Here is a 26,567-nt window from a genome sequence, read left to right as displayed (position 1 = left end):
ATTTGGGTGACAAGGCCAACACATGTATGCATGTTGGAGCCTTTATGAACGATATGATGCGAACCAAAATAAAAATTGAGATCTTAAATAAAACTTTACATTCATAACAAAAATAAAATTAATTAATTCTCAACACAGTCAAACAGAAATTATTCAGTGACGAACATATTGCTATAACATATAATTTTTGTAACCAAAATAAAAATTAATTTATTTATTATTGTCAGAACAAGGGAAAAGGCTGTGGTGTTAAGTAGTCTCCTCCTTGCGGCCTTTGAAGAACTGCAAAGAATACAACAACAATATGTAAGGAAAGAAAAAAAGTAATCACCTGTTACACTCTTCCTTCTGACTTCTACAGAACTGTGGAAAACATAATATTTATGAAAGTAGAGAAGAAAAATTAATACACAATAGGAAGAGAAAGGAAATGAAAAATTCAATTACAGATTTCTAGACCCTTTTTCTGTTTATGAATTTTATTTATACTAACACCAGACTATTCTGTACAACTGTTACAGATTATAGCAATAAAAGAGATACAGCATTCAGTATCATTTAAAAAAAGATTATGCACGTAATGTGCAAATTAATCACACATGAAGAAGTCTGAAGTTATAATTACAGACATAAATATCATGAGACTTCAGTGCCAAAAAGGTGGGGCATAAGCAATGACATCTGAAATCCTGTAATGCAGTTTTCGCAGCACAAAAAACTTTTCAGATTATTATCATGTAAAGATTTCATACCGTAATTATTTAACTAAAAAAGGTGGATCGGTATCACTCTCTGTAACTGTACCTCTCATAGCTACTGTATAACCTTCGAGTGGCTGAGACAACCCACCTTAACAATCTGTCCAAATGCCTGTGAGAAGTTCTGTGGCTTCTGTAGGTGCTGTGAGATCCAGTCTGGCAGGGCAGAGACGGAGGAGTCTAAGGTGTACCGGTGGTCCAAGAGAAGGATGGTTGCATAATCATTTCTGGAGACAGCAGAATGAGAGAGATCAATACAGTTGCTCCCCTCAACCTTTCTTATGAAATTAATATCTCAATTCTGTATCTACAAAACACTGTGCTGTATATAGCTAAGGAAATTTCTGGGTTGGAAAGCACTGGCGATGAGATGACTATGGGGATGAGGTCTGGATATGTTATGAGAATGAAGAAAGAAAATTAGGTGAAGAGAAGAGAACTATGAGTGTGAATGTAGTAGCAGAACACCAAGAGAAATATCTAAGATGACAAGGAATGAGGTCCCTACAATATGAAAAACAACACAATAAATCACACACACAACTGCCGCAGACCCCCAACTGACCTGTGTCGTATGGCTCGACCGATGGACTGGTTGACAGCTTTGAAACACAGGTTCTTGTAAAACACCGAGCCTGCCTGCTGTCCATCACTACCTGTAGGCTGAGTAGGGAATGTCAGTATTATATTATTATTACAGTATTATTATGTCAGCAATATTCAACTAAGCATCTACTACACTGTACTGTGTTTCTTTCTCTAACTATATAATCATTCAACTCACCATGTGTGTGTTGAGATAGTTCATCTTCTCTTTCAGCTCTGGAGAGTGAGTATTGGGGTAAGGCAGACCCACCATCACCACACAGCGACCCAGGTCATCGCTGAAGTTGATGCCCTCACTCATCTTGCCCCCTGGTGGTCAGTAGGAGTTGAATTAGCTACATCATCATCAACAGTATCTCTATATTCAATATCATCATCGTCACTGACATCAACATCATCCAAATCTCTCTTCCCACCTAATGATGCGGTGATGTAGGGTCCTAAGAACAAGGAAAAAACTAGACTGAATGAAAGCTATTTCTTAATTAACCAGCAACTTGATAGAATGAAAACTAACAAAAAGTCTACCCATTCAATAAACATAACAAGAAATAAACTGGTAAGGAAGATAGCACTGAGTCTCCTAGGGCCACAAGGATGCCTCTCTTAATTAACCGGCAACTTGATAGAATGAAAATGAACCAAGAGTCTATCCAATTAAATAAACAAGAAATAAATAGGTAAGAACAGCACTGAGTCTCCTAGGGCCACAAGGATGCCTCTCTTCACTGGCATCTCTACTACGCTCCTGCTACTCACCCACCACACACAGCAGCAGAGCCCCGTTGACCCCTGATGTGTTGCCGTGCGTCTGCCGTATGATGCGTGAGTAATTTGTCAACACGGCATCAAGCTGGTTAGATTTCTTTGGCTCACGGAACACCTGGGGGCAAAACCAAACTAATTATCTCACTCATCCAGAAGATGTCTTTTATTTTACGTACAAGCCTGATGGAGAGGAATACAAGGTCTGTCTCTTGAGTTGAATAAATTTGTAAGGAGAGAAGGGACAAAAAGATTACTCAGGCCGAAGAGATTAATGACCTCCTCTACCCGACCCTTCACAATGACAGAACAAACAGAGGGAGGGAGACAGAAAACAAACAACAACAACAACAACACACACACACACACACTATATGCTTGTATGTCCTTGATTATCCTTCTCTCTTTCTCTCCTTGTTTGTCTGCAAACTCTTTTATTGATAGCTTTGTCTTTGTGTTCATCTCTCTCTCTCTCCCTCTCCCTCTCTCTCTCACTGTCTGTCTACATGTTTATATGTCTGTGTGTCTTCTTGTTCATCTCTCTCTCTCTCCCTCTTTCTCTCTCTCTCTTTGTCTGTCTGCAACTCTTTTATTATATGTCTGTGTGTCTTATTGTTCATTCTCTCCTTCTTTCTCACCTGTTTCTTGCCAGCGATGGATGCCAATGCTCCTGATGCAGTAAGGTGGGCAACTACCTGCTTCTCGTACTGGTATGATGGCAAGAACACCACCACACCACCACACACCACACGCGACACATTTAACAGTACACGGCCAACCTCATCCATCTGTGTGGTGGAGAGACAGTTCATCATCATCATCATCAGCAACACCATCATCATCATCACCAATATCATCACCATCATCATTGTCATCACCATCATCATCATCAACACCGGCAACATCATCACCATCATCATCATCACCATTGTCATCATCATCACCATCCTCTCTGCCTACTCACCACCTTAGGATCTCCTCTATGCTGGTACGTGAAGTCAAATGTATACGATGATGGCCCTCTAGCAATGGCCAAGGGCAGGAGCTGACGACTGGCCGAGACAACATGGCCGCAGGAGAAGGTCACCACACGCTCACGTCCCTCTCGGAAAACTTGATCACGAAATTCCGACACAGGACGCATTGTGCCGCCTGCCACCACCACGGACCTGGCAAGTTAATGGGAGACTAACTAGGAGAGTGTGAGTGAGGTGGAGATTGAGGATGAGATGGAGCGACAGCGTTGAGAGACTATGATGATACTGGAAGGATTTATGTAACACAGAAGATGACAGCAAGGTGTAATAAAGAGAATAAGATGCTTAAGAAAAAGTGTTAGGGAGCTTCCTGAACTGATGAGAATGCAGGCCAATAAACAAATGATTTTACCTTCACTATGCAGGATCCAGCAGCAGATATTAAGTAGCAGAAGTGGACAGTAAAGTGTAACAAAATAAATCACCCAAGAAAAGGCGTTAGGGAGCTTCTTGAACTGATGAGAATACAGGCCCATTAACGTATGATTTTACCGGCACTGGGCAATGATCTGGGAGATATGTGAGGCAGGATCCAGCAGCAGATATTTAAGTATGAGAAGTGGACAGTAAGGTGTAATAAACAAATCACCCAGGAAAATGTGTTAGGGAGCTTTTTCAACTGATGAGACTAGGGGCCTATAAACACATGATTTTACCTGCACTGGGTGACGATCAGGGAGAAATGTGAGGCAGGATCCAGCAGCAGACACTAAAGTAACAGAAGTGGACAGTAAAGTGTAATAAACTAAGTAAATCACCCACAAACAGGTGTTAGGGAGCTTCTTCAACCGACAGGAATACAGTACTGGGCTATAAACGTGTGATTTTACCTGCACTGGGCAACAATCTCGGAGAAATGTGAGGCAGGGTCCAGCAGCAGATATTTGAGACATCTTCCAGGCGTCACCACCACCCTCCCCTCCTTCCCAGACCCAAACACCAGCGCCCCCAGGAACGCCCGCACCTGCAGTAGCGGCGACCTTCCCACCACCTCATCATCGTCATCCTCCTCCTCCTCTGGGTTCCTCTTGTTTGCGATCTGGTCTCCGGAATTTTTTGGTGGGTCTTCCTTCCTGCCTGATGGGTCGCTGGGTCTCTTGTTAGATTCAGGAACCGAAGGCTTCACATTTTCTATAAGTAAATACGGTGCTTGTAATCAATATTCAAGGCTAACAAATATAAAAAAAAAATCACACTCTAATCATATATATATATTTTTTTTAAGAGATAATGAATGGAGGAAGGAAAAACAAAGGAAAAAAACTAAACTAAACATAAACACAACGAAATCTCTTACTTTTCAAAAAAATACTCTACATTTCTATCCCTTAACCCCATCCATTTATGCTTACACCTTGCAATCCATCTCTAACTCTAAAATACTCCTCAGCTCTCTCTCTCTCTTTCTCACTCTCTCTCTCTTTTCAACTCTCTCCAAACCTATCTTACAACTTCATCTATTCATTCTTAAACTCTGCTCTGACCCACAAAGATTCTCAATGATCAATTTAGTAATACACAGAATACAACCATTACTCACCCTTTGACTTGTTCTGATTTGACTTCTGGGCCGTTAATCTTGCTAGGAAGGCTGAGGTAGACGATGATGGTGATGCTGCTGCTGCTGCTGATGATGATGATGATGATGATGAGGGCGGGTGGGATGGCTTCTGTCTTCTGTGGATGGTGATGGAGCCTTCAAAGTGTTGGCTAAACGAGTGTAGCTGTATGGAGGAATAAACTATCATCATCATCATCATCATCATCCAGACATCTTTCCCCACCCTACAATGGGGTGAAGCACTTACACTGAATAAACAGTCATCATTATCATCATAACCATCATCATCATCCGGACTTCTCTTCCCAACCTACAATAGGGTGAGGCACTTACACTTAATAAACAATCATCAATATCATCATCATCAAATCATCAATATCATCATCATCATCATTCAGACATCCTTTTCCACACTAGGATGGTATGAGGTATGGTCCAAACAGCCAGATGAATAACCCAATAGAAGAAATTTATCAGAGTCCGCACAACTGAATACGTCTCACTGTCATTCACCCACCATGCCATAATATTCCATCTGTCTATCCATTCACTCACCATTCCATAATATTCCATCTGTCTATCCATTCACTCACCACGCCATAATATTCCATCTGTCTATCCATTCACTCACCACGCCATAATATTCCATCTGTCTATCCATTCACTCACCATGCCATAATATTCCATCTGTCTATTCATTCACTCACCATGCCATAATATTCCATCTGTCTATCCATTCACTCACCATGCCATAATATTCCATCTGTCTATCCATTCACTCACCATGCCATAATATTCCATCTGTCTATCCATTCACTCACCATGCTATAATATTCCATCTGTCTATCCATTCACTCACCATTCCATAATATTCCATCTGTCTATCCACTCACTCACCATGCCATAATATTCCATCTGTCTATCCATTCACTCACCATGCCATAATATTCCATCTGTCTTTGTATAATCTAATCCTTTACTGCCTCATCAGGAGTTTATAGGTTTGGGTTAAGCTACTCTGTCCACACATTTAAGATAACAGTGACCAGTTCCATCCCCTGAGTAGTATTGTGGGAGTAACACACCCCAACCAAACAAAGCTGCAAATGTGCATAGGTCATATACTGTTTTTTTTTCCTCTCTCTCTCTTTTGAATGAAGAGAAGATGGAACCAAAGACTTGAAGCCTATTAAGCTGTTCTCTCCTTTAAAAAAAAGAAAGAAAAAAGAAAAGAGAGTCAAATTAATATCTTTTATTTCCAGATGCCTGTGCACAATGCATTTAAAAGACTAGAGGTCATAGGCAGAGGGAAAAACAGATTCAGTTGGAATGCATGAATCCACAACACCACCAGGCATCAGAAGACCAAGAATACTCCAAACAGCTCACCTTATGTGCAATCTTGCTGTGGTCAATGTACTGGAGGAGCTTAAACAGGTTGAGGTTGTCCGTCAGCGTGTTCACCAGAAACCTGCTCACATTCAGAACCTTGGATGTCTCACTGGAATCCTGTTTTGATGCTGGTGCACCGTCTGTTTGGGTATGATGGCTGGATTAAGTACAACACATCTCTCCGAAGATAGGGGATAAAAAAAAAACAGAAAAAACATGCATAAAATAACAGTTAATGATTCAAGCTGAAAAAGAAAAAATATATAACAAGGTAAGCATAAAATAATGATGGACTGATCTCTCTCAGCTGCAGAAAAAAATAAAAAAATAAAAATAAATAAAAAATAACAACAAAAAGGCATGCATAAAATAAGTGACTGATCTCTCTGTGCTGAAGAAAAATGAATAAATAAATAAATCGTCCACATTTTACTACTGTCACAACCAAACTAGTCTTTCATTCAGCTTTGGAGGTACGTCTGGTAGTGAGAGAGTCAACTAACCTGTATCGAGCATCTTGATGAGGGCGTTGATGAAGAAGATGATCTGATTGATGTACAGCAGGTTGCGAGCACACAGACGCTTCCCATAACGATCAACGTACTGGAGCAGCTGAGACCTTGACCCTCGCAGCTGTACAAGAGAGAAAATAATAAAGGAATGAATGAAAGAAAGAAATATCATCATCATCATCATCATCCCAGTCCTTATATCATGATCCTCCTCCTCATCCATCACTTCCTCCTCACTTCTATCATTATCATCTCCTCCACCACCCTCCTATTATCATCATCATCATCATCATTACCACCTGACTTAGTTACCTAGATGCACAGTGTAATCCATCACCATGATTAAGTCCTCCAACCCAAATACCCCTTGTCAAGCCTTCATTCCATGCTTTCCCTGATCTGATAGCAATGTCTGTCCCGTTCACATTCAGCTTTGTACAGTACTTTACCCTGTTATTCTCACACATTCCCCCTACACATCCAGATCACCTTACGCATCACCCCACCAGCACACTCAATGCTTAATTATTCTCCTGCAACTGTACACATTGTTCTCTGACTTGGCTTGACACTGAACATCCATCTCCCCATTCTCAGTGCATTGTGCTCAATTCTGGAAACATACAGTATTTCTCCCTTCTGCCTGTTTTGCTGTCCTATAGCAGTGGTGTAGATATGGGGAGTGCCCTGTCAGACCTCTGCCCCCTTTCCCCCCTCCATTTGAAATTTTGGATTAGACTAACACATTTACTCCACAGTGGACCTAGTGGGCCTCCAGAATAAGACTTACCCCACCTTGCCCCCCTCCCATCTGTGGAACCTGGCTACACAACTACAGCATCACATCATGTACACACAAAGCATTACATCTGCCCTTCACACACAGCAAGAATCCATTCACTGTCAGATGAGGCAAAAGTGTTCTGAAATTCTTCCAAACACTTCTGACTCATGCAACTGAGCTGGCAACGTACCACCCCCAGCACTATAGTTCTCTCACTTTAACCTGGCCCAAATTTTCATCCCTTTGCAGCTTATTTCATGCAGCTCAGTGGCAGAAAAAGACAATTCATGACTCTACATCATTTCCATAGAACTTACTTGTCACCAGCATCATAGTTTAGTGTCAATTTATTCTCACAACTAAGCTGTCAAGATGAAGAGATGGAAACTTTACACCAAGCTTAAGTGAAAAGAGTACAGTAGCCTCACTATAAAGTATAGGGTAAAGCATGTTGCAATTTATTCTCACAACTAAGCTGTCAAGATGAAGAGATGGAAACTTTACACCAAGCTTAAGTGAAAAGAGTACAGTAGCCTCACTATAAAGTATAGGGTAATGCATGTTGCCACGCCATTTACATTTCATGTTAAGATTTTTTTTTTTTTTTTTTTTTTTTTGCATATTTAATTTCCCAGATTTCATGGCAGAAGTCTGAGGGGAAAAAAAAAAAAAATAATGGCAATGTATCAATACATTCACTTTTCATAATCAGCTGACAACCGAAGATTTGCAGGTTTGTGTACTACCAGACCACTCCACTTACCATGGGTATGCCCCACACATTCCAGGCTAAATGATATCAAACACAAAGTAGGCTAATATATGTAATGAAACTAATTCTCTCTCTCTCTGCACACATACCTGCCTTAGAGACAACATAACAGAATGTATGCCTGATATTGTCTCCAGCAAGTTATGTGCCTCATCTACTATAACAACGTTGCCCTTCAGTCGTATTCCGCTGGCCTCCCTCGTACCCTCGTGTAGCAGTGTGTTGTACGGCACCACCACAAGCTGAGAGAGGAACCATTATATAACACCATGTTCCACAATACACTTAGTTACCTTCATCTTAACCACTTTGATATGGAAGGCTTTACATGAACTATTTTTACGTATACCAATATGAAGCAAACAACAAAACAGCATGTGACACAAAGATACCGTATTCTCTGGATGTACAAATATGGAAGGCAGGACATGATAATGGTCAGGGACTGTTGGAAAATTATTCCTCATGGCTGTACCTGAGTGTCCCTAACTGTGTGTTTGGTTGAGTTGTTGTTGTTAGTGCTCAACAGCAGTCTGTCTGGCCATGCACTCTCCTCAATCACAGGTACACAACTCCCCCTATGGGATTGGCCCATACAGTATGTTCCCTACACAGCTGATGTTGTGTCTGTTTCTTAGTATGGCATGTGCTGCGCAGCGCTACATTATGTGCGTCATGTTGTGTAGGCCTATTCCACAAGCAGGGCATCTGTTGTCTGTGATTCCTTCCTATCCAAATCTATGCTGGTATGGTAACTAGGGAGGGCTGAGTGATGTCCTGATATAAGCCTAGCTGGGTGAACTCAGTCAGTTATATTTACTATCACCTTGACCTGTAATATATACACAACTGGAAGCCTAAACTCAGGCCTCTACACTTCTAAGGGATGATATGGGACAGAATACTGCAGTAGATTACCTGTACACACATACATACCTGAGCGTCCCTGATGGCATGCCTGGCAGCGTAATATGGACAACTCTTGCTCTTTCTCCCTGATGTAACCATCTGTTCTATGTCCTGCACCTCTAAGAGTAACTGGTGGGGAAAAGTGCCATCATCAGTAATAATATTTCAAGGTACATTCCTTAATCTCTCTCTCTCTCAACTAACATAACATAATAATGTATTTTTCACCTACTTCTCCATCCTACATAATTCTCAAAAATATTGATGATGATGATTATGATGATGATATAAATTTCACAACAATAACCCTTTCACGTGTACTGGCAGTCTTTTCCTTGCTGCTAACAAGCAATTTTATTCAGTTTTGGAGATCCACCTGGCAGTGAAGGGGCCCATGAAGGCCATATCCATCCACTCCATTTTAAAAAGTCAAGTGAGAGAATACTGTACTAATAATGGCAATTGAAATAACAACATATTCACACTCTCACCTGATCACTCAGTCCCTGGAGAGCATTCTGGCGGTAGAATGGACAGCCTGATGACGACTTTCGCTTCTTGCTTGTTGAGCCATCCAACTCCACCTTACTGCTTCTGCCTTTCTTCCCTCGCTGTAGCTCCACACATCTGATGCAAAGACAAAGGGGATGGATTTGTTCTAACCTGATGAAGGTCCCTAACCCCTTTCAGCAGTGTAGCCAGACTGGAAGGATGATTTGACTAGGAACCAAGGAGACTCATTCCTACTGCTTCCACCCTTCTTCCAACACTGTAGCTCCAAACATGGGAGAAATATTGCATTCCTCCTAGCCTGACAAGAATCCCTAACCCCTTTCTACAGGCATCTCAGGGTGCTTCTCCCAGCACTTTCCAGTACATCAACATTAATACCACAATGCTCCTTAACTTCCTCATCTGTCAATCTGCCTCATGTAACTCCACACGCTCCACTCAAATACCTCCTTTCCTGCCTTTCTCTCACCTGTCATTAATAAGTGTCATATTGCCCAGCCGCGCCACCTGTTCATTGACACACAGGTTCTGGCGCGACGCAAGTGACACCGTGCGTATGTCACTGCTGAATGACGACCTCTGAACCTCTCGAACAAACTGCGACAACTGAGAGTGTGTGCGACTGCAGTAGATGATCTGTGGGGAAAGAGAATATTCGTCATCATCATTGTCATCTTTTTCACCATCATCATCATCATCATTTTCACCATCATCATCACCATCTTTTTCACCATCATCATCATCATCTTTATCACCATCATCATCACCACTATCTTTTTCATCATCACCATCTTTATCACCATCATCATCATTCATTCCTCTTTTTCCACTATAGGATAAGGTGAAGTAGGGTCCAATGCCAGAAAACCTCTCCCTCCTCCCCCTCTGCTCTATTTGATCTTTATACACCTCTGCTCTCCTTCCAACCTCTGCCTCCTCCTACTTCCTTTCCCTCTCCTCCTCCCTTCCCCCTTCCTCCTACCTCCTCTCTCTCTCCCTCTCCTCCTCCCTTAAAACAGTCCTGCTCCTCTTTGCCTTCCTCATCACTGGGAATCATCCAGAAAGATCACATTCTCTTCCACACCTCTCTTATTTCCTATTACCTTCCTCCTTCTCCCCCTTCACCTCTCCCTCCTCCCTCTCTTTCTCTTTCTTCTCCCTGTTCACCTTCTCTAACTCAACCTTTTTCTTTCCTTCCTCCTCCTCCTCCTCTCCCCTCCCCTTCTTCCTCCTCCTGCTCTCCCTTCTCCAATTCTCCCTACCTTTAGACAGCCATGCTCCTCTTCTTCCTCGTCTTGGCTGTCCTTCACACCACCACCACCATCATCATCATCACTGTGGTACTCGTCCAGAAGTAGCTCACTCTCTTCTGCACCCAGAGTCTCCTCTCCTGATGCACCTGGTTAAAAATAATGGATAATGAAAAAAATGATGATGATGATGATGACAATGATGAAAAAATGGACAAAATCATAACATAAAAATATAAATAAATCAATACCACATCAACATTCTACTTTCCACTAACATATAGGACGGGTTATTGTTAATGTTCAGCCTCAGTTATGCCTGGCCCAGCAGACCCATCAACCACAGGCAAGCTACTACCAATATGAGGTTCTCCCATCAGTTCCTTACACTGTTAATGTTAGAGCTGCATCATAGTGTGGCATGTATATCCGTTATGTGTGATACTGTGTGGGTCTATTCTACAAGCAGGGCAAATGCTGTCTGTAATTCCACCCAACCCACATCATAAGCTGGTAACTAAGGAGGGTTGGGTGATGTCCTATTCTAAACCTGGCTAAGGAAACTCAATCAGCACTAGTTTAGGACATCTATGGGTGGACACTGGGAAGGGTGCCTTGTAGTACAGCGGCATGACTGAGGTGTTGTAGGCATCACACTGACGGATAAACAGCCACTGCCTCACCATTAATCTCGTTCAGCTCTCGCCGCACACTCTCTTGCACTTCATGTAGGTCCCGGAACAACTCATCAAACTCTTCATCCATCTTCTTCACCTCCGTTCTCTGTGAAGGATGGATCAGTAGTGAGGTAGATCAGGATGTGAGGTAGAAAGGTGGCTCAGAGCAAGAAACACATAAAGATGGAAATAATAAAGGGGGAGGGGAAAAAACAACATAAAGGGAATGGAAAGGTAAGGCAAGGTAAATGAATAGCATGGAAGGGAAAAGTACTGGGAGCTTTGTGTGCTATGCTGAATATTATAATCTGGAGGCAACAGGCAGGATCCAGAAATAGAGGAAGAGTAGGTAAGTATGTGAACTATCAACAGCATATGCAATAAAGTGGGTCACACAATCATTCAAATTTCATTTAAGTCCTTGGAATCTTAGCTCCATCTACCAAGCCTAACCATCAGTACACATAACAGTTCCCTTCACAACCCCCTCACCACATCTTTTCTCCCTACACCTTCATTATAATCTTTAAATATGTTCTATCATCATCATCATCATCATCCCAGTTTTAAAACATGTACTGTCTCATCATTATCATCAATCATCACCATACATGCTCTCTCTTCATTATCATCATCATACATGATCTCTCTTCATTATCATCATCATACATGCTCTCTCTTCATTATCATCATCATACATGCTCTCTCTTCATTATCATCATCATACATGCTCTCTCTTCATTATCATCATCATACATGCTCTCTCTTCATTATCATCACCATACATGCTCTCTCTTCATTATCATCATCAAACATGCTCTCTTATCATTACCACCATCATCACACACCATAACAGTCTTCCTCTCTCTCTCAATCAATACCCAGACACTTTTCTCCTGGAAGGGATAACCACAAATATATCGCCTAATGCCTTTGTCCTCACCATCAAGCTGCCCTTCCTCCTCTCTCTCAGATGGTCCACTTTGTCCTCCTCTCCTCTCCTCTCTCTCAGATGGTCCACTCTATCCTCTCCTCTCCTCTCTCTTGTCAGCTACAGTCAGACACCTTGCCATAAACAAAACTACCTTATCACCCTGTCCCCAACCATCACACTGCCCTTCCTCCACGCACCTTAATAACCTTCCTCCTCTCCCTCAGCTGGCGCACCCTTTCCTCCTCCTTCTCCAGCCGGCCCAGTTCCTTCCGCCAGCCCCTCGCCACCTCCTCCTCCTCCCTTCGCTTGGTCGCAGCCGTGAACCAATCCGGACCGCTCTCATCCGCCCGCGAAGACGACTCAGTTTCCTGGATCTTCCTCATTAACTCAGACTGGAAAAGACAAACATTATCACCACTATCACCACCATCATCATCATCAGTACCACTATCACCACTATCATCATCTTCATCACTGTCAGTACCATCATCACCACCACCATCTTCATCCCATCCTCTCAAAATGTTCACACCATCTCAACTTACTGACTTGCATCACCTCTCTCATATTTATTTTGTAAGCCAAACCTCTTGCAGCACACCACACTCAGTTCTGCCACTCACCAACACCCTAATCATCCACCTTTCATATACCTCCTTCCTCCCTGGGCTTCAGTGCATCCTTTCTTTCCTTATTCCTCTAAAAGAATATTTCACATAACAGTAGAGACGTGTTTGTGAAGTTGTGAATATTTCAGTAGTAGCTGTAGTCCCAAGTTCATAAGAATAGAATATAAACCCAGTGGAGTGCAGGATGAAGCTGCCCCTCTTCTGCAATCCACCATCCTCCTTTCGAGGAATAAGGGGAGCTGAGGGACATACAACTGGTCTGGAAAAATACTTGGTTATATCACTGCCAGAACATTAAGGTATCCCTCCTCAACACTGTTTTTACTGTGACTAAATGATGAGTCTAACCTTGTGGTGTTGGTTGTGTTGCTGCAGCCATGTTAGTGCCCCACAGATCAGGCTCAGCGACTTTCCCTGTACAAAATGGAAGAAAAATCATCATCATCAACATAATCCTGACACAACAAACACCCAAATCATTATCATTATCAAAATTCTAATATAACATACACTATGCATCATCACCATAACTAATACAATAAACACCACACAGTACATCACAATCATCATCATAACTCTAATGTGACAAACACTACATATACATCATCATCACAACTCTGATAACTTGACAACACAATCATCATCATTATCCTGACACAACACATCATCATCCCTCTCTCTCTCTCTCTCTCTCTCTCTCACCGTGCCAGTGGGACTTTCAAAGATGCCCAGCTGCCCCTTCTCCAGGACATCAAACAGTGCATGCATGAAGTCCTTCTGAATGTCATATGGAGGGAAGGGAAAGGGGAACTCCTCAGGTGACTGCAGCTCACTCATCCTTGCTGTTAATGATAGCACAAGGTTAGGTTTGGTTGGCTCATGGTAGGTGGAGCTAAGGAATAAAATATGGATTGAATCTTCTTATTTTAAGATGGTTTTAATTTCATCTGGCCATGTAAAGAGAAGATGGGGAATGATAGACCAAGAGAGTGTATGTAAGTGAGGTAACTATCTGAATATTCACTATAATGCAGTTCTGAAAAATTAACATTTTATCAATTTGCCCTCACTGTAACACATATGACACTGAAGGTCTGCCACATTACAAGCAGTGAACAAGTACCAACTCTTCCAAACAGGCCAATTAGGTCAAAATGCAGGCAATTCCAGCATCTATATCACGCACTTGCTCCATTTCTATACATGAATGTCAAGCCAAGTGTACAAGACTCCAAAAATAATCAAGAAATGTATAAGCTGAAATTAAATATATGCCTAATGTTTCCAGCTGTAAGTAACAAGGGAAACGGATGTAAATTCCCACCTTGTATTATAGGCAAAGATCTTACCGAGTCTTCCCCTTTTAGCTAATGTAGCGAAGGGCCACGGTAAAGAAAATTATCCTTTAATCGATGTCCCGCCCCAGTCAAATGTAGGTGGAATTGTACGTCATTGGCGGGTAAAATTCAGAAACTGTACAGAAAATCCTGCAGGCCTGGCAAAACCCCGACGGTCACCTGTCACCTGATTTTGGCGGCGTTTCGTTTGTTTACATGGGTACTAATGAGTCATGTATATAAAAGTCGTATTAGTCTATATTCTTGCATGTTATTTTTTGAACAATTATTTACAATGCATCGAGTAATTGACTTTTTCTATTTAAGAGACATACGAAAGACAATACCCGTATTTTTACAGAATATGGCTAAATTTGGGTTCATGTTGGTGTGTTTGGGTAATTGAGTTGCCAAATGTAAACAAAAGATTTTCCTATGTGTATACCGTATGTTTTAGCCTTAATTCTGCCTTTAATTAGTGTTTAGCACATAGAGGACAGTGACACGAGGTAAGTGACATATACTGGCTATAACTGAAAGATATAAATGTACACTTACTATACTAGAACTAGCGCTAGGTGTTGAAATGGCTGGTATGTGACCCAAACTGCAATAATACCCTAGAGAGTAGAATGACAAATTGATTACTATTAACTACCCCATTTACTAAAAATATGTCTGTATTGGGCAGGCTCCATGATGCCGGTTCAAACAGAAGGCGTGGAGGATCACAAGGCGAAATACAAGACACTCAAACGCAAACTCAAGCTGCTGATCTACGTAAGTTTGTGAGGTGGAGCACAGAACTTTTGCATCTGTCAGTGTATTTAATCATCTGTCTGTATATTTACCTTTTGGGCTTCAGATCTGTTAATCTGTCCATATGTCAGCCCAGTCCATTAATCAGTCCATTTCTCTGTCGTCCATCAGTCAGTCCATCTATTAATTTAATCCATTATGGTAATCTGTCTACCTGTCTGTCAGTCTAATCCATTAATTAATCCATTAGCTAATATATCCCTATCAATTAACCTATCCATATGGTACTTGTCAGTCTAATCCCAAATATATCCCTCAGTGTATGTATCTGATCTCTTCATCCATCAGTCTCTTCATTTTCCGTGCACAGGAGAATGAGTGTTTTCAAGAGGAGCTTCGCAAGGCCCAGCGCGCATTGCTTCGAGTGCGGCGAGATAAGTCCTTCCTTCTTGACCGCCTCCTACAGTACCACCGCGGTCCAGACTCTTCATCGGACTCCGAGCAAACTGAGGACTCTGATGCTGAGGTGGAGACTAAGAGGTGAGGCTCAGGCTGGTACGATGAAAGTTTGTTATAGTGGTGGTGGTGATGATGATGTTATAGTGGTGGTGGTAGTGATGATGATGGTGATTTATTATGGTGGTGGTGATTGTGATGATGATCTGTTATACTGTTGGTGATGATTTGTTATGGTGGTGGTGATGGTGATTTGTTATAGTGGTGGTGGTGATGGTTTGTCATGGTGGTGGTGGTGATTTGTTATAGTGGTGGTGATGGTTTGTTATAGTGGTGGTGATGATTTGTTATAGTGGTGGTGATGATTTGTTATAGTGGTGGTGGTGATGGTTTGTTATAGTGGTGGTGGTGATTTGTTATGGTGGTAGTGATGATTTGTTATGGTGGTAGTGATGATGATTTATGGTGGTAATGATGATGTTTTGTTATGGTGGTGGTAGTGATGATGATAATTTATGTTAAAGCCGATAGTTCATTAAATCCAAACACCAACCTGTTCGGTAATTACCCAGGCGTCGTCATTCTGTCATACACAGTAACATACAGCTAGGTCTAAATGGCTCTTTTTCTCAAAAAATACTCAAATTATTGCTTCTTTCTCAATGCTGGTCACTCAGAGACTGAGGCAGCGTTCTGTGGGATGCAAAGGAGCGAGGGTGTGTGCGTGTGTGCATGCATGGGTGTGTAGGGACACCATGCTGGTCAGTGTTTCCCACTCATCCATTCCTTTTTACCAAACAAAATTTTAAATGAACATAATTTTTGGCCAGCTCAAGCTGGTCATTAACACTGAAATTCATTAAAAGGGAGTCCTGTATATCAGCAGTTTACTGTACCTTACTCTCACGCACAGTCTTGGCCTGCCTCATTTTTTCCATCCTCCTCCACAGTGCAGCGTATGATATACGGTATATATTTTCTTTCTCACCAGGTTCTTAGTCTGCTTCTTCTATCCACTTCTTTCTCACAAACATTCATAGCTTCTTTCAATCTCCAGTTACTCCACTCTATACAGTATCGTATATACTCTAATCTCTCTTATTACATTTTTCTTTCACCTTGTTCATAACCTGCCTTTTCTAATCATCCAATTGACTTGCCTTCGTTATTTTCTCCTCAGTTGTCGGAAGCGGCTCAGTATGGAGGGAAGCGGTGGAGGAGGGACATCAAATTCCCCTGGTCCGCTGGGCAAACCTCCACCGGCCAAGAAGAAGAAGTCCAGCAGCAGCGGTGGCAGCAGCAAATCTGGCGGCAGTAAACACACCACGAAACAGGTTAGTGACACCTTGTGGGATAGTATTCTGATTGGTTCCATAGCATCATATCATTGCAAGTTGTAGTATTGCCAAGCCTGTTGACAGGGTGGTTCAAGGACCCCTGTCTAGGAGGTCCAGGGATATTCCCCCCCCCCCCTCAAAAAAAAAAAAAGAGGGGGGGGGGGGGCAAGGGTGACCACTGGGGTAGCACATAAAATAATGTTATGGCATCCCACAGGTAGCAGTAAGCAGTGTCCAAGCAGCTGGCAGCAGCAATAACAGCAGCACAGCCACCACAGTCACTGTAGCTGGTGGCACAACTGTACGCAAACTCACTGCAGCACAACTAGCCTCAGCAGGACTCATACAGGTATCAGTGTGACTCTGACATTGCTTACCATAAAACATTTTGACTTCACTACGAACAGAACATACAACTCACTGACTTATGCCTTCACTGTAATGTAACCATCACACCACAACTCACCTCATGCAACACACTGTCACAACACTGACAGTCCTTCAACATTTTCCCTTTAACAAGAAGAAAAAGTATTCTGAAGTATCCTATCAGAGAGAGAGAATACCCTTAATAAGTAATTTGAACTGTAATTTTTTCCCTCTCTGCTGTTAGGGCCAGCCCCGTCGTGTGGGGCACATAGGGGCTGGTGGTGTAGTGGTTGCAGGTGCTGGTGGGGGTGTTGGTGGAGGTGATGGCCAGTTGAGCAGAGAGGAGGTGGAGAGAAGGCTGGCGGCACGGCAACCCATGAACGACTACACTACCACGACCGTCTCGCTCACACTGCCCAAAGAACTGTTTTCAGACATTATGGAAGGGTGAGTTACTGCTTTGAGTATACTTTATTAGTTTTTCTTTTCCAGTTATTTAATAGGTTGTATAAGGTCTACGTTTGGATTAGCCTAAGCAACAATTTTGGCCAGTCAGCGGATAGAATGGGATGTTGTATGTGTATTTATGTATGTATATGTTTACCAGGTATAATTGGGCAGTGGAGCCACCTGGCTATATGGGCATCACCACATAACTGTACAGTATAATTACACAGGCAGCAGTGAAAATGTATTATTAATAATCTTACTTCCCACAGAGACTTCAAGGAGGAGGAGATTGAGACATCACCAAGCAACATAGAAGATGACATCACTGTTGACAACTATGACTGAGCCCTCCAAGGGTTGCTGCAATTTTTATGCTTTTGCTGGAGCATATTCTGCATGAGATTAGAAGGCTCCCTGGCACCTCTACCTCACCCATACATTTCTGTACAGTATATGGCATTTCAGTGTTCTTGAGCACTCCAGAGACGTTTGGGTCAACTATGTAAGAAGAAATGATGAGCACTGTTGAAAGTGGCTTTGTAGCACTCTTTCCTTAGCTGATTATTCAGCACGCAACAGCTCAGCAGCACCTGGCATGTTACTGATACAAACTACATCAAATATAAAATATAAATAACACAAGAGAATGTTGAGGTGTACAGTTATATGAAAAATACTGTAATTGCTTGGGTAGAGATTCTAAGAAGCTTCCTATGTCACTTACAATATGACTCCAGCAGTGACATGCGGACACAAGGGAGAGGGATCTTCTGGTCCCGTAGTAGAAAGAATTGTGGTAAATACAACAAAGGAATCATGGTACTGGAGGGGCTAAGGGAACTCACCAACCTGTAAGTCACCATGTGAGTAGTTCAGCTCATTGTAAAACAGAGTTGAATTATGGGATCTTACAATAAATGTATTGTTATGTTATTGTTCATTCATTTCACACAAGTATTGCTCCCTAGCATAGTAAGGGTAGTGAAGTATTGCTTTATGTATATGATCAGCCGAGAAAAATTATGTTGATCTGAGATTTCTCAAATACAGTATTTAGAATGTTAAAGTGCACAAGTAGGTTAATGCGTCTGAACATGTGGAATGAGAGTTACCGAATGAAGAGCTGTACAGGCCTGTCCATGGATGGGAAAATTCCTGGTGGCAGACTAAAGAAGACATGGGATAAGATCCTGCAAAACAACCTCAAGTTTAGGGACTTGACCAGAAAGTGGTGAGTGATTGCAGCTTGTAGAGTAGCCATTACATGAACCTGGCTGACCCACATACACATGGAACATTGCCATATTGTGTCCCCAGGCTCCTTTGGATGTGTACCCACTGGACTGTCGGAAATGGGCCACCTCAGTACAGCCGTACAAGAGATATCCTATATCATTCCTGACAAGTGACAAAAATACCTTCCACACATTTCTGCAAATACAGGGAATTTCTGCAAGAGAAGAATTCCCATCTGGAAATGCCAAGTGGGATTTACAGTGTACATAAATTTTTAGCCCAATTTCCCACAGTTTCACTGGGGTGGATAGCATTATTTTTAAAAATAAAATAAAATATAAAATCTGTATCCTGTATACACAATGAAAGAATAAGTACACAACTGTATTTACCTTCCTGTTGTGTCCATAGGCTCACTTGAACTTAAAACCTTCCACCATCTTCCTTTGGGGGACAGGGAGGAAGTTAGAGAATGTTTATACAACCAGGCAGCTGTAGTTATATCAGTGTCACCAATGAAGGCATCCCTCTCCAATAGCACTCAAAAATATTAAAGAACTGGTATGGGAAAAAAAAAAAAAGTTGTCTTAAAAGGATAATATAAGCACATATTCATCATCATTTTATAAAGATCTGCCTCACTGACATAAAAATAGGCCACATCTCTCTGACATTACAAAGATCATCACCCGATACAGGAAACAGTGTTGGGTCAAGACAAGTGTCCATCAAGCCTGGCCACACTGCAATCATCATCATCATTGTTGCTGGATCCTGCTCTGTCCAAGTGCCCCATCTCTTAGGAGGGAATTAAGGCTATGACAATGATGATGATACACAGGATTAATAAGTGTGCTGCCACCTTTATTCTTTTTGTGGTTCCTGAGAGCTAAAATTTACACCACAAACCATCAGATCAGACTGGCTTGCTGTATCAGTGAATGTCTGCAAACTCTAAGTGCACAAGGGTATGGATTTAAAGTATTAAAAACATTAACACCTTGTCCTTTACTGACCCCTCTTAGATGGAGGAATGCACAACTGGTCAACAATACTCTATTGACAATACAAGGACAAGTGACCAGGCTATCCCCAGGTGGCATTACATGATAAAAAAAAAAAACTTCCTGCCACCCGTTTGGAATCTGAACCTATGTGCACGGATCAAGTACCTGTCTAAATGTGCCAAACTCAATCGACACTTGCCTGGCGGGTCATATACAGTTCTATGATATGCTCGACTAATTTACAAAGCTGGTCTATCTAATGAAATGATACAGAATGGCTGGGCAAAACCCTTTCACTACTACATCTTATTTCATTCTTCTAATAACCATACAATTTTTATCCAGTCTACAACCCCTTATGTGGAAGGGTTTAATTAAATTTCCAACAAAGGGGTCTCACCTATGCCAAATAAAATAACTTGGCATCAACTAGAATAAATTAAAACATGTCATTGTACTGAAAGGGTTAAAAGATGGCTCCCGTGTTCTTTATTGCAGCGGGAACTAAGCTTTACCTGGTATGTTTAGTTATTGCATTTGTTTGAAAGGTAGGGATGGGAAATCAAGGTAGTGGTAGTAATGGAAATGCTGGGGAGGGAAGGGGAGGGGACAGCAGGGTTGGTTAAAGTATGGTTGGGCAGAGCAGGGTAGCACAGGGCAGGGAAGGGAAGGGTGTGAGAGAAAAAGGCAGAGTATGGTAGGGTAGGTCAGGATAGGACAGAGTAGGAAAGAGAATGGCAGAGCAGAGTAGGTTCAGTTGCATTTAAGGTGGATTTTGGTAGATTTAGTTAACATGAGAACCAACTCAACTCCCAGCCTGATGAAGCTCACAAGTTATACACCAAATTTTATGATCTTCAATAAATATGACAGAAATTATGATCAACTAAATATTTGGCTACAAAGGTTAGACACAGACTATCCATTAAACCCTCCATTCAAATTACATCTTTTTTTTTTTTTTTTTTTTTTCATTTTATTCTTGCTGCCACAATGTAATTTTATTCAGCCTGAGACTCTGATTTGGAGACGACATACAAGGTCATCCATTACAGTCCTCTGCCCTTTCCTCTTGTGGTTTCTCGTGCTCTCCAAGAATGGCTCAGTCAGCATTCTCAGTGTCTATCCTGTTTCATTTATTCTACTCTTACTGCCATACCATACTCACATCAATGCACCAGGGCCCGTAATCTCACTGCCAAAGGAAGCTCCCTAGCACCTCTTCCTTAGTGATTTATTTTTAGATTTGGCTGGTTAACATCCTATTGAACATTATGTATCTGAAGTGATATGATGACAGAATTTACCTAACACAAAAGAGACTAATATGGAGTAACAAGCAAAATAAATTGCTTAGGAAAAGGTGTTCGGGAGCTTCCTGAACTAACAAGAGTATGGGTGTCAGCCGTCTCCAAAACACAGATTATCTCCTGTTGAGTTTCCAGTGGAGTGCTATTCTTGGACTACCCAATAATCTCCAATAACTCCTTCATAACAATATGTCTCCTTTACGCCAAATAAAATCATCCGGCAGCTGCAAGAGTAAGATAAAAATGACATCCTTGGTGTGGAGGGGTTAATCACTAATGAACACAAACATATGTAAATGATTCTAAATTAAACTAAGACACAAACAGTAGAGCTCTGGGGGTCCAAATGCACAAACAACTTACAATTTGTCCCTGTCATTACACAAGATCCGTTTTCTGCAGGAAGAACAAGAAATATGGAAAGGTTTTGGACTCTCCTTCCTTCACCCTTCCTTCAAAAATAAATCTCCTTAGTTTCTTTGCTACTTAACCTCTTGAATCAAGGCAATGTCCTTTTTGTTTCAGTTTGTTTTTTCTGTTACCAGAAGACTGTATTCAACTTAGGAAAAGCCTCTCATACTGAAGGGATTAAATAAAACTATCCAAAGCTGTATCTAACCCCTCCAGTCCATACAGTCTCTCCAAAGCTGCATTAAATCATCTAAAAATGGCAAGAATTAAACAAGCTGACATCCCTGGGTTCAATGTCTTAAGATCGGGTTTTGCACTAAGAACAGGAGACAAGGGAAGGTACAGCACTCTCCTCTCCTCACCCTTCCTACCAAAAAAAATCTTAGTTAAGACAGGAAATTTATCATAAGTTAGTCTGTAAATCTATGTCCTGGTTATCCACACATCCTTCACTACATGAGTCTTTTGCATTTCATTTCTCTCTGTTATTTTGTTTTCTTTTTTTCTTGGAGGGAACAATCTTGTGGACTTCTGGCTTTTGATTCCTTCTTCCTTGCATTAAAAAAATAAATAAATAAATAAATAAAAAATGCTGGTACATAGTGTTTTTACCATACTCAGTTCAGGATATGGTAAATCAGCAAACAGTTATAAACATCTGACATTTCATCTGCAGTGTACCATGATGTCTTTTTAGATTTTAGTCTCTCTATGGCAGGTGATTTCACTGGGGTAAGGGGACGTCTCAGTGTGAAGAGGTTTACTGTATATATATTTTGACATTGGTGCTGGCGTATGATTTTATTTACTGGCACGTAAAGGGAGGCCTCTCGTAGTAAGGAAGGGCATCTGATGAATATAAACATCACTGAGTCATGGTCTTGAAGGCTTTAGGAGGCCCTCTGGCACCACTTCCTAAGTAATCCATTTTTCATATTACAGTACACTTCAATATTACACTCACTTTAATATTACACTACACTTTAATATTGCAGTACATTTTAATATTACAGAACACTTCAATTTTCTTCTGTATGTTAATTATATCTTGCTGTAACTGACCTACTATGCACAAATAACACAAAAAGAGAATATTATCACGGCATTAGCAAAATTAAGTATCGTATACATTTATGTGAAGCTACAGAACGTGTTGAATGTTTTTGCGTATCGGATAGAGTCCGGGGGCTTGAACGATGAGTTAATGGAAGCGTGGACCATTGGATTGGGCAAATTTACGCTGTCTGGTTGCTACTCCTCACCCTGTCCTACAGTGGGAAAGGAGGTAAGGATGATGATGATGATGATGATGATGATGATGATGATGATGATGATGCAAAATTCCGGATGATGATTATGATGATGATGATGATGCAAAATTAAGTGGTAAAGAAGAGGTGCCAGATATACAATCCCATATCACTCCCTCTGATGCGTAATGGGACTGAAGGCTTCCATAGTACAGTACATTTAACGACAGATAACCAGCCTATTCCCCCTGATGGTATGACATGACAGATAGACAGACTGGTAGACAGATCCTGATAGATAAACCTCCATTCACATCGTGGGGATCAAACTTATGCAAAGCTGTCATTCTCACTGGGGCATTCAAACCACTAAACCCCATATTCTCATTGGTTATGGAAGCTCCCTAACACCTTTTCATAAGTGATTTATTTCATTACACCTTACTATCCACTTCAGTGTTACATAAATCCTTCCAATATCATCATACTCTGCAAAAATAATGTACAAAAGGATATTAAGCAAAAACTAAATCACTAAGGATGAGGTGTTTGAGCGCTTCCTTACTGGACAAAAAATACATATCTTGGCCACTACAGAGCTGCCTAACCCCAAGAGGATAAATTCATCGTCTTTTGGAAATGTGACTTTTGGAAACTCAGACACAAACAATTCCATCATTTTCATTACATTTTTCCAGCATCCTCTGCAATTTCTTATAAAAACAAAATTTAAAATAATTACACAAAAATTAATACGAGCTACTGTACAAAGTAATCCAGAAAATGTGCTTCAATTCCAAAACAAACGTTGATAAATGGACACTAAAATGTCCTAAAATAAAACAAAGAAAAAAACAAGAACATTTCAAAAGTGGTGTACTGGTGAATCTATTATAAAAAAAAAAAAAAAAAAAGTCAGTCTCTTTGGGTATATATAAAAATGTGCCTCAACTACAAATCAAGAACAAGCCATTTTGGATATTAAAATCTGCTTCACTTTCAAAACCAACAAGTTGTTTTGGCTACTACAACATGTCAGTTCCAAAACCAACACGTCATTTTGATTTATATAATTTGCTTCACTTTAAAAATAAGTTTGGGCCATTTTGAAAACTAATACAGTATGTGCCTCACTATCAAAACACATACTGTATCATATTTTGCATACACAGTTAAATAAAATGTAACTATACTCCACTCACTTCAATTTGGCAGAGATTTTTGTCCTTTTGCGGCTTGTTTCCCAAACCTCAATGGCAAAATAAGACAATGTTGTGGCTGTGCATCCTTTTCACAGCACTTCTTCATGACTATCAACATATCTTAGTGCTAATCTGTTGGTAGGGCTCGGCATTCAAGATGGAGAGATGCCAATTTCATCTTAATCTGTAGAACTCTGCATTCAAGATGGAGGGATGCCAATTTTATGCCAAGTTAAAGTGAACAAAGTATAGTGGATAATCAAGATAATTGGACACACACATCTCTACCACACAGCATGGAAGGAGACTCCAGATCATATGCTTGTGGGCTAAGAAGGCTCCCGGCACCTCTTCCTTATACACAGTGGTCCATACATAACAATGGCCACTCTGATGGGTGATTTCTCATGTCTTGTGGGGACAGCTCAGTCAAGATATACCAGTGTTTCCCCTGCAACATTTATTCATTTCCTATTCCCACTGCCACATCCATGCCCACACCAGCAGACTAAGCCATCCCTGCAACACATAAGATACTGCCAGGTGAGTTTCCAGTGGAGTGCTATTAACGGAACAACTTCTTACATTTTTTGAAGGCCTTGACCAGATAATATTATAAATTGTAAACCCAGAAGTCAATATAATACGTCATTGGACTGAAGAAGTTTAATATTCTATTGCATGTGTATGCCATTTTTTCACATGCTGACGGTGACTTCCTTTGGACTGGTAGTGTCTAGGATCCCTTCTTGATATCCTTATGTCTCACTCATTCTTCAGGACTACAACTACCGTACTAATAATAACAACAATACTATAACAATAAATAATAAAAATAACAGTAATAATAATAATCCAGGTTCATATTTCTTAAAAACACCAATCCTTCCACAGGAATTAAACAGCGCTTAAATATAATGATGGTGAAAAGGTTAACGAGATAAAATGTGTAGAATTATATCCCTAAGGAGGAAGTAACATGGAGCCTCATAAACCCACCAGCCTATGACCCAGAACGCTACACAACCTACCAACCTAACACAACTAATCAATGACTACAGCAACAGAAACTAAAATGCGTAGACCTAAAGCTTGTACGAAGGGCTGATGTCAGACGGGGCCACACTCTAGGTGACACTGGAGGCTTTGTAGCATTTCTTCCTTAGCAACTTATTTTGCATTATAACACCTTAATGTTCACTTGTGTGTTATTTATATCATTTTAACTCTGACCGAGGGAGACTGAGGATGAGGTGGAGGGATGGAGTTGAGAGGTATATGAGGAAGGCAGAAGTAAGTTGGGGGGAGGGCAGTCAGATGGTGGGTGACAGAGTAACTTGGAGGCGCTTTGTCTGCGGCCACCCCTTGCGGTATTAGGGCATTAGGCTATAGATAGATAAATAGATAGAACTCTGACATAATTTGCACTGGTAACACACAAAAGAAAACCAAGATATAAATTGCAAAACACAACATCCTCTTGCATGTTATCTATATCATTTTTATATTGATTTAGTTCACATTAGCTCCTGGCCTTTGGTTCCTTCTTCTATGAAAAAAAAAAGAAGAAGAAGAAGAAGAAGAACAAGCAGTGAGCAAAATAAGTCACAGAGAAAGAGTTGCTACAAAATCTTCCAAGCCACTCAGAATATTACCCCAACACAACTAATCCACAACTACCGCCACAAAACCTAAAATACATCAACCTAAAGCTTGTATGAGGGGCTTGTGCTTCTGGGGGAATTAGAAAGCTCCCTGGCATCTCTTCCCTGCTGGTTTATTTCTGCGTATGTCAAGATGGTGTTCTCTTCTTCCTTGTCCAACTCGCATCTGCATATTAAGGTGTGATATGACAGGTTGACATTCTCCTGCATGCTATTCATCCAGTCCACATCAATCGTTGCCGTCATCATCATCATCATCATATGTCACCTTGCTCCTTTCCATTTTTCTAACAAGGGATGGCCATGACTGAATCTTCTATAGGTTACTTTGTCAATTTAATAAGAATAATTAATAATAATGATAATAACAACAGTAACGGGGCTGTTTGGCCTGACTGCCCAGGGAACAATGTACTACTACAAAAACAGTAAAAATATAATAATAACAGTTTGTTCATTTAAAGGCTCCAATATGCCTGATAATAATAACAATAATAATAATAATAATAATATGCTCCTTCTGGGGCAGTGTAGGATTGGATGATGGATGGATAATAATAATAATAATAATAGTACTGTACCATTATATACAACACTGGAAGAAGTGCCAGGGATCCTCCTAAGCCCCCATAACACAATGATTCAAACTGCTACAATCACAAAACCATACACAGTGGAAG

At 41.0% G+C, this 26,567-nt stretch overlaps 2 protein-coding genes across 2 annotated transcripts; one reads left to right on the top strand and one right to left on the bottom strand.

Moving 5' to 3' along the window:
• LOC145401784 (ATP-dependent DNA helicase DDX11) lies at positions 1–13,936 on the bottom strand. The gene is made up of 21 exons (XM_080273963.1): positions 13,802–13,936; positions 13,448–13,513; positions 12,668–12,862; positions 11,543–11,642; positions 10,872–10,999; positions 10,079–10,245; positions 9,588–9,723; positions 9,124–9,225; positions 8,277–8,429; positions 6,619–6,752; positions 6,117–6,276; positions 4,707–4,890; positions 4,262–4,297; positions 3,997–4,186; positions 3,094–3,298; positions 2,768–2,917; positions 2,124–2,247; positions 1,543–1,673; positions 1,324–1,421; positions 850–985; positions 1–282 (listed from the first exon to the last, which is right to left on the bottom strand). The coding sequence occupies exons 1-21, from the start codon at positions 13,934–13,936 to the stop codon at positions 250–252; spliced, it is 2,763 nt and encodes a 920-aa protein (XP_080130089.1). The 3' UTR covers positions 1–249.
• A 914-nt stretch (positions 13,937–14,850) lies between these two features.
• On the top strand, positions 14,851–18,744 carry LOC145401732 (uncharacterized). The gene is made up of 7 exons (XM_080273913.1): positions 14,851–14,945; positions 15,128–15,216; positions 15,566–15,735; positions 16,832–16,985; positions 17,206–17,337; positions 17,602–17,804; positions 18,077–18,744. The coding sequence occupies exons 2-7, from the start codon at positions 15,133–15,135 to the stop codon at positions 18,150–18,152; spliced, it is 819 nt and encodes a 272-aa protein (XP_080130039.1). The 5' UTR covers positions 14,851–14,945; positions 15,128–15,132; the 3' UTR covers positions 18,153–18,744.
• The last annotated feature ends 7,823 nt before the right edge of the window (positions 18,745–26,567 follow it).

The sequence above is a fragment of the Coenobita brevimanus genome, chromosome 56 (genome assembly GCF_032717465.1).
Source record: "Coenobita brevimanus isolate Jiangsu-jjx chromosome 56, ASM3271746v2, whole genome shotgun sequence".
Lineage (NCBI taxonomy): Eukaryota > Metazoa > Arthropoda > Malacostraca > Decapoda > Coenobitidae > Coenobita > Coenobita brevimanus.
This window is presented reverse-complemented; position numbering and strand designations above follow the sequence as displayed.